The sequence below is a fragment of the Phlebotomus papatasi genome, chromosome 1, assembly GCF_024763615.1.
Source record: "Phlebotomus papatasi isolate M1 chromosome 1, Ppap_2.1, whole genome shotgun sequence".
NCBI lineage: Eukaryota > Metazoa > Arthropoda > Insecta > Diptera > Psychodidae > Phlebotomus > Phlebotomus papatasi.
In genome coordinates, this window is record NC_077222.1 from 76,178,017 (window position 1) to 76,185,617 (window position 7,601).

The following is a 7,601-nucleotide window of genomic DNA, read 5'->3' on the forward strand; positions in this document are numbered from 1 at the left end:
AAATATCGTCAGGATGAAAATAATTGTGTGATATTATATAAAAAAAAGTCTTGAGAGAAACAAAAAAAAATACAAGAGAAAATAGACGAAAAAATTGTTTTATTTCCTCCGGAGGATTAGCTTACTATAAAAAAAAAGCTTCAGACATTTTTGTTAGAAGAAAATTTTGAGGGAAATCCTTAGGCGTAGTAGTTGAGATTGGCCTTCTTCTTTGCCTGCACCTCCATGATCGCGTCCATGAAGTCTTCGTGTGTTACATTGCTGGCAGAACGTCTGAGGGCAATCATACCAGCTTCCACGCAAACTGCCTTGCACTGGGCTCCATTGAAGTCATCTGTGGATCGTGCGAGTTCTTCAAAATTCACTTCAGGGCTCACGTTCATTTTGCGTGAATGAATCTGCATAATACGTGCCCGGGCTTCTTCATTTGGATGCGGAAATTCAATTTTCCTGTCCAGACGTCCAGATCGCAGAAGGGCCGGATCGAGGATATCCACACGATTTGTCGCAGCAATCACCTTAATGTCAGTCGTGGAACTGAATCCATCCAGTTGATTGAGTAGCTCAAGCATCGTTCGCTGCACTTCACGATCTCCAGCCTTCTCAGAATCGAAACGCTTCGTGCCAATGGCATCGAGTTCATCAATGAAGATAATAGCTGGAGCTTTTTCCTTAGCCAGGGCAAAAGCATCTCTCACCAATTTGGCTCCATCACCAATGAACATCTGCACCAACTGTGGTCCGGCCAATTTCAGGAAAGTAGACTTGGTCTGAGCAGCACAGGCACGCGCCAAGAGAGTCTTTCCTGTGCCAGGAGGTCCATAAAGAAGCACCCCCTTGGGTGGATGAATACCAAGATTCTTGAATTTCTCCTTATGCGTCATTGGCAACACAACAGCTTCAATCAACTCCTGAATTTGCTTATCCAATCCACCAATATCCGAATACTGCTCCGTGGGTCTCTCATCCACTTCCATAGCCTTCACACGAGCATCATACTCAGCTGGCAGAGTCTCCAGGATCAAATAGGAATCCTTATTGACTCCCACCAAGTCACCTGGCTTCAACTTTTCCGGATCCACCAGACCAATCACTGGCAAAAAGTATGTTTGTCTTGTGGATGTCTTGATGACAGCGCACTTTCCCTTTCGCTGTGAATCCAGCACCACCACAGCCCCATCATCCTCCTCTTCCTGCGGATCCACATCCAGTAGCTCAATCACATTCGACACGAGGTACGGAAGGGTTTTGTTCACCTTTATCTTCTCCGTATTCTCCTTTATTTTATCATTTTGAGTCTGCAGCTCATGATTGATCCGCATAACCTCACTATTCATAATTTTAATTTCATTGTCCATCATCCTTGTGCGACTTACTATCTCATCTGTAGGCATCCGCAGCACTTCTTCACTCAGAACCTCCTCGGAATCCTCCCAAATAGACTTATCTTCGAGAGTTGTAGCCATTTTACCACAATTTTTCACTGTTTTTTTTATCAAATATTCACCGTTTTCACCAAAAAATCTCCGCTTGCGTGTTTTCTTTTTTTTCTACCAAAAGTGACAGCTGGCCTTTCGAACAACATTTCCCAGCAGCGAAAGTAAAACTTACATGTAAGTGATAGTGATTTGTAAAGGCTCCTTAAGCCCTCCTTTCCATTACATGTAAGCCATACGAAAGCTTTGCAAGTGTATTGCTTTCAAAATAACTAACATGTATGGTATATGAAAGCGTGTAAAGAATAAGGGGCTTCGACAGACCTGAGGATTAGCCGATAGACGGCTTAGCGTAATTATATTTGAAATAATGATTAAACTACATTTCCATAATTTTCCACTAAGTCGCCTCTCGGCTTAAGTCGTAAGTGTGTCTAGGGCATAAGGGCCTTGACAGACATGAAGATTAGCCGAGAGATGGCTTAGCGTAATTATATTCGAAATAATGGTTAAACTTCTTTTCCATCATTGTACACTAAGTCGTCTCCCGGCTTAAGTCGCAAGTGTGTCTAGGGCATAAGTCACATTGTAATGCCCTAGACACACTTACGACTAAAGTCCAGAGACGACTAAGCTCGTTCATAGCCAAATCAGTTCCTAACACACTACGAGAGAGGCTTAGCATTCACTGGTATCCACAAAACATAACTTTCGAGGGTTTTTATGCAGATATTTCTACTGAAATGCACTAATACTCCTCTGAAAATGAAACTATTTGTAAATTCATGTCTCAGTCAGTACACGTGCAATAATTATTGTTAATTACAATTATTTGTAATTAGTAAGTTTAAGTAGTAAGTAGAACTAGTAGTAAGTAATAAGTAGTTTCATTTTCAAAGGAGTACTAGTACATTTCAGTAAAAATATCTGCAGAAAACCCACGAAAGTTATGTTTTGTGAGTGCCAGTAAACATTAAGCCTCGTTTGTAGTGTGTCAGGAACTGACTTGGCTATGAATGAACTTAGTCGTCTCTGGACTTTAGTCGTAAGTGTATCTAGGGCATAAAGCTTTTTTAATCAACACATAAACTATCTTAAAGCTTTACAATGTTTTGCTTTAATAAAATTTAGAAATAAGGTATATGAAAGTTTATACTGCCATGGAAGGCATAAGTACAGCAGGGTGTAAGTCTTTCCCTTCTTCGACAATAACTCTTTCAGGTCATTAGGGTCCAAAGATCGTAGAATGCAGATTTTGATATAATAAACTACTCTCAATTTTCCAGAAAAGCGCGTAGAACTATCTGGGTCATATATGACTCTATTGTCGGCAAGGGTAAAAGTTTATGAAAGTGTTTTCGTGTCAACAATGTAGTTGGGACAGTTGGGACATTATTTTTCTTTGTGAAATCCAGAAGGAAAATATCTTGCTCCTGGACATTTCATCTTATATCTGATGAATTATAACATATTTTGCAATATTATAGAGTATTCTGCAAGCGTCCCATATTGTGCAATTGTATTGTGTGTGAATAAATATCTAGAAAAGTTTATTTTTGTCAAATACCACTCAAAATATTGTGACAGAGACTGTTCAAGAGATTACCAGGAAGATTCCTTGAACACCAGGAGTACTGTGTTCATCAAAGCAATCCAGTTTGCTATGGTTTTGGCCAAAATAATAACTTCAAGCAAAAAAAATCTCTTAGAAAGCCCGTGATATAGATTTTGAAAACGGTATGTATACTTCCCTTGCCGACAATAGGGTCATATATGACCCGGGGTTTTTCCGAGTTTTCACGCAATGGATTTTTTTCCTCTCTGAACTATTACATTTGATCATAAAGCATTAGGAAAAACTCAATTTTACATGAATAAATCTGCTGAATAAAAGTGTGACGCGAAAGAGTTAATTAATGAACATCAAATCGTATTATTCCAGAGTTCGTTGCTATTCGCTTTGTTTGCAATGCTGTGGGAAACGAAAATTTTTACCAACTATCCATCCATAATAATATGTGCCTAGCCACATTGTATTTAAAAAATGTTCAGAAAATAAATATTTATAGAAAATAAAAATATTCTTTTTACTTAGTATAAATAACCGAAAAATACTAGGTACCGACTCAGTACCAATACACGAAAAATACTTAGCATAAATAGTAGAAAAATACACGGAAAATTTATTGAAAATTAATGAGGAAAATCAAGTAAATACAAAAGTAAATGTACTCAGTATATAACTAAGTATAAATAAATTATGTATTTTATATGGGCATACTAGTTTCGTACTAAGTATTATACTCAGTATATACTGAGTATGTACATAGCAGATAGCCGGCTGGGTTATGTAAGGCATCTTTTCGCTGCTGGGTTTCGAAATTGGCTTTTGTTTTTCTTAGGAGCCAACCTCAAAAACAAAATACTTTTTCCCTTAAAAAAACTCGAATTTGTGCAGAAAACGCTCTGAAAACGAGGTAATTCCCTTCTAGGGATAGCATTTTAGTGATTGAGTGTGAAATTAAGGGTAGATTAGTTAAGATTTGCTTGGTGGAGCTGAAGGTAAATTATGTAACTCACCTGTCTCATTTGGGTGTCTTCCAGTGGCCATGGCATCAATACTAGCAACAACTCTACGCTACTCTCGTCCTCTGGTGGCCAGTGCTGCCCGTTTTGGCACTATCACCTCTGTGAGCCCCTTTAGCCAGTTGGCTGCAGCTTCCCGGCAGACTGTGCTTACCGCTGCAAAACCCATCACCTTGGTTCCCGTGAAGCAGATCACAACCAGCTCCGTGAAGAAGGCCAGCGCTGCAGGAGGAAGTCACCATCATGACAAGCTCTGGCTGTTTGAGAGGGTTCTCTCACTGGGATTGTTAGGTTTGCTGCCAGTGGCATTCATCCATCCTTCTCCAATTGGGGATACAATCCTCGCTTCCGTGATGGTTGTCCACACGTACATGTAAGAAGTATCCCAAATTTCCTGCACAGAAGCTGAAAAATTGATTTGTATTTTGTTTCTCAGTGGATTCAAAAGTATTGTCACCGACTACGTTCGCCCGGTGGTTTTTGGCACAGTCATCCCGCCAATTGCTCAGGGCCTCCTGCTCCTGCTGACCATCGCCACGGCTGCTGGACTTATCCAGTTCATCCGGAATGATATTGGTATCGCTAATGCTATTAAGCGTGCATGGGCAATAAAACCAGCTCAGTAAAATAATCTTTACTCTTATTAAATTATTGCTCTGTAAATAAATCTCTGGAGAGTAGTTTTGATTCAGGCAATCTCTAAAATTACTTCAAAAAGAAGTTTCTTGGGAAGTTGCTCGACTCTTGGTAACATTTTCCGCATAAAACACATCCAGGGCCTTCCACTGTTGACGATGCAAAAGAACATGTGGACGTTTCTCCTTCATGTACTCAACTGCCTGCTCAGGAGTCCAACCATTCCGCTGAAAATCAATTAAATTTAGCATAAATTATTCCTGAGTTACAGATTTTGGATTCCAGGCTCACTATCATCAGGTAACATCCCACAAGGGTAGCACTTCGGGTCCTTCCGGCTTTGCAGTGAATATAGACGGTTCCTGGTTCATCTAATTCTTCACTGTTTGATGATACAATTCCGGGAAGTGTGTTAACTGGCGGAAGAAATCGATTGATGAAGGTAACTCCTTGAATCAGCTTACTCTGATCCGGACATTCAAAAATATCAACAGTTGGCAATTGGAGAAATTTAACACCATGGGATTTCCACATCTGTGAGAAGAATAAACAGAAAATGTTGATATTTTTCAGTGTCAAGATTGTGGGAAGTCAGTTGTTTACCTCAGCATTGTTGGAGAAGAGTGTCAGCTCGTAGTCTTCATTCATAGAAACAACTGCCTTAACATTTTCATTCTGAATGAGCTGCAGACAAAAATAAATGGAATTTTCCGCAAGATAAAATTCCAGGAAATCCAAGTTACTTACATCTTGCGTCATGGATCGAAAGGGGAGTGCTCCTAGGATAACATTGTTGTCTATTCTATCGTACCATCGTCGGGAAGTCACCTTTTCCATGAAGACATTGTAGAACAAGGTAGGATAGAAGGATACTCGTGCAAACATCTCTCGATCTGAAAGAAAGTACCCAGAGAAAACTAAGTGAAAGTGCCCTCATTTCTTGAGATGTTGAACTATGAATATTTTTATTTCACATATTTGTAATATTTATTACTAATTTTTAGGTTTTTCCTGCTAAAAAAAATCTAAAATCAAGACGATATCCGCGGTATCCTGATAGAAAAATCCTTTTTAGAATCACTTCAATTTCAACTCAATAAATCGTAACAATCTTATTAATATATTTAATACTATTCCTTTACGCACTTACCTTTTTATTAAGTACAATAATTTTAAATGACACAGAGCTTAAAATTGAACAATCTTGAGGAAAAAACCACAAGAAAAATCTTTGATGCGATCGCTATCCTTTCATGTTGATTTTCGAAAATATTCGAACACAACAAGTCAAACGTCATTTCCCATATTCACCACTCACCACTTTTCATCCATATTCCCCACTAAGCGACAATCCAACGAATTTTCAATTTAAAAGCAGTGTTGCCAAGTCTAGGAGATTTTCACCAGATCTAGGAGATTTAAGAGGGCATCTAGGTCCGAAAATTTTGATCTAGGAGTTAGGAGAATTATTTAGGAGATTGGATTTCTTTTTTAGGTTTTTTTTAGGGAAATTTCTTTAACAAAAATACCTAAAGCATATGAAGAAATCAGGTTTTTTTTTAGGTTTTTACATCAAATGGAACGTTAAATTTTTAAATTTAAAAGTAGAAGAAGAAGAAGATGGATGTCGTGTAGTCTTTTCTCTCTCTCTCTTCTTCGGGCATCAGAGACGTCAAGCTTGACAACCTCGCGTTTGTTTAGACAGAGGAACCAACATAGAAGGAAAAAGTCGTTTTTCTGCTTTTGTAGTGGTAGTCGCCAACATTTGAAAAAGACGTCGCCAAGATTGCTTTTTAAAGCCAATTTGTGAAGTTCTAATTAAAATATTTCAATAAAAATTGGTGTAAACATCAAGAAAATAGTTTTTAGAATTAGTTTTGTGACATAGAATTGGTTAAAAGGCATGATTTGATAGCAAAAATAGGCTAAATATGGGTCGCCCAGCGACTTTTGCAACATTTCATTCTTCGTGGAAAATTATGAAAATTATGTGGAAAATCGGTGATTTATGAATTGGAATAGAAAATTGGAGAGTTTTGGAAGTTCTTCTGGCTATTTATTTTTTGAATTCTCCGTGGAAAATCTTCTAAAAATTGCCTTGAAAAAGTGCTTACTTTGCTCGAAAAATGCACCCAATACGGTTCAGTTGTCAAATAGAAGATGTCGGACAGTGCCCTTTGGAACATTTCTGTTGATGTTTTCACGTCATTTTGCACAGAAGTAAGCAAATTCCCGTAGTTAATTCATCAAAAATTATTAAAGAAGTGGTCAGTGAAGTCATTTGTGGGAAAATTCTGTGAATTTTACTGTCTTTTCTTGTGTTTTTTTAGTGTGAAAACTGCCCTCGAAAATTGCCCTGCAGATCGTATTTGTCATCTGTTTTGGGGCTCTTGAGGGCTTTTATTAGACATCCTGATACTCTATCTTCTCGGGAAGAGGCCCTAGAAGTTCTAGGTAGCCTCCCAGAGAATCCGTGTACTGTTAGGAAGCCTTCCGGACACAGAAACTAATTCCATTATATGACCAGAAGTGTCATTGACTAGAAAGAAATTCCTTTTTGTCCTTCAAGAATTGTAAAAATTTCACTTTTTTTGCACTGTAAGGATTCTAGAATAGTTTCTTTTTCTTTGTAAAGGAAGAAGAGAATAAAAATGTTACAAGAAAGATTAAAATTTTCCAATTTTCTATCAGTGTTCGTTAACCCATTGTGTTTTGGTCTCGAAAAAACCTGCAAATTTCACAAATTTATCACAATTATCATATTTTTTAACTTTATTAGCTCTCTCTCAACATAGTTAGGCAAGAAGAATACCTAAAGAATAATCAAAATTCCTAAAAACATTAAAAAATAAATGCAACATCAGCCACTTTTTTTAGGGTGTCCAGATTTGAATGCAAAAATGACTTTTTCCTTTAGTAGTGGTTCCTCTGGTTTAGATTTTT

The 7,601-nt window shown here is 37.9% G+C and overlaps 3 protein-coding genes across 5 annotated transcripts; 1 reads left to right on the forward strand and 2 right to left on the reverse strand.

Moving 5' to 3' along the window:
* Positions 1–82: 82 nt before the first annotated feature.
* LOC129803637 (26S proteasome regulatory subunit 6A-B) lies at positions 83–1,584 on the reverse strand. Its single transcript, XM_055850352.1, has one exon. The coding sequence runs from the start codon at positions 1,464–1,466 to the stop codon at positions 180–182; it is 1,287 nt and encodes a 428-aa protein (XP_055706327.1). The 5' UTR covers positions 1,467–1,584; the 3' UTR covers positions 83–179.
* A 2,206-nt stretch (positions 1,585–3,790) lies between these two features.
* LOC129803811 (succinate dehydrogenase [ubiquinone] cytochrome b small subunit, mitochondrial) lies at positions 3,791–4,714 on the forward strand. Of its 2 annotated transcripts, none has more exons than XM_055850618.1 (3): positions 3,791–3,913; positions 4,041–4,395; positions 4,459–4,714. In XM_055850618.1, the coding sequence occupies exons 2-3, from the start codon at positions 4,046–4,048 to the stop codon at positions 4,646–4,648; spliced, it is 540 nt and encodes a 179-aa protein (XP_055706593.1). In that variant the 5' UTR covers positions 3,791–3,913; positions 4,041–4,045; the 3' UTR covers positions 4,649–4,714. The 2 variants fall into 2 exon arrangements, with proteins under 2 accessions (XP_055706593.1, XP_055706601.1); XM_055850626.1 differs by having other exon boundaries at positions 3,797–3,963.
* Positions 4,642–6,031, reverse strand: LOC129803786 (phosphatidylglycerophosphatase and protein-tyrosine phosphatase 1). Of its 2 annotated transcripts, none has more exons than XM_055850588.1 (5): positions 5,977–6,031; positions 5,406–5,551; positions 5,262–5,342; positions 4,950–5,192; positions 4,642–4,885 (listed from the first exon to the last, which is right to left on the reverse strand). In XM_055850588.1, the coding sequence occupies exons 1-5, from the start codon at positions 5,984–5,986 to the stop codon at positions 4,733–4,735; spliced, it is 633 nt and encodes a 210-aa protein (XP_055706563.1). In that variant the 5' UTR covers positions 5,987–6,031; the 3' UTR covers positions 4,642–4,732. The 2 variants fall into 2 exon arrangements, with proteins under 2 accessions (XP_055706563.1, XP_055706572.1); XM_055850597.1 differs by lacking the exon at positions 5,977–6,031 and adding an exon at positions 5,809–5,941.
* Between the last annotated feature and the right edge of the window lie 1,570 nt (positions 6,032–7,601).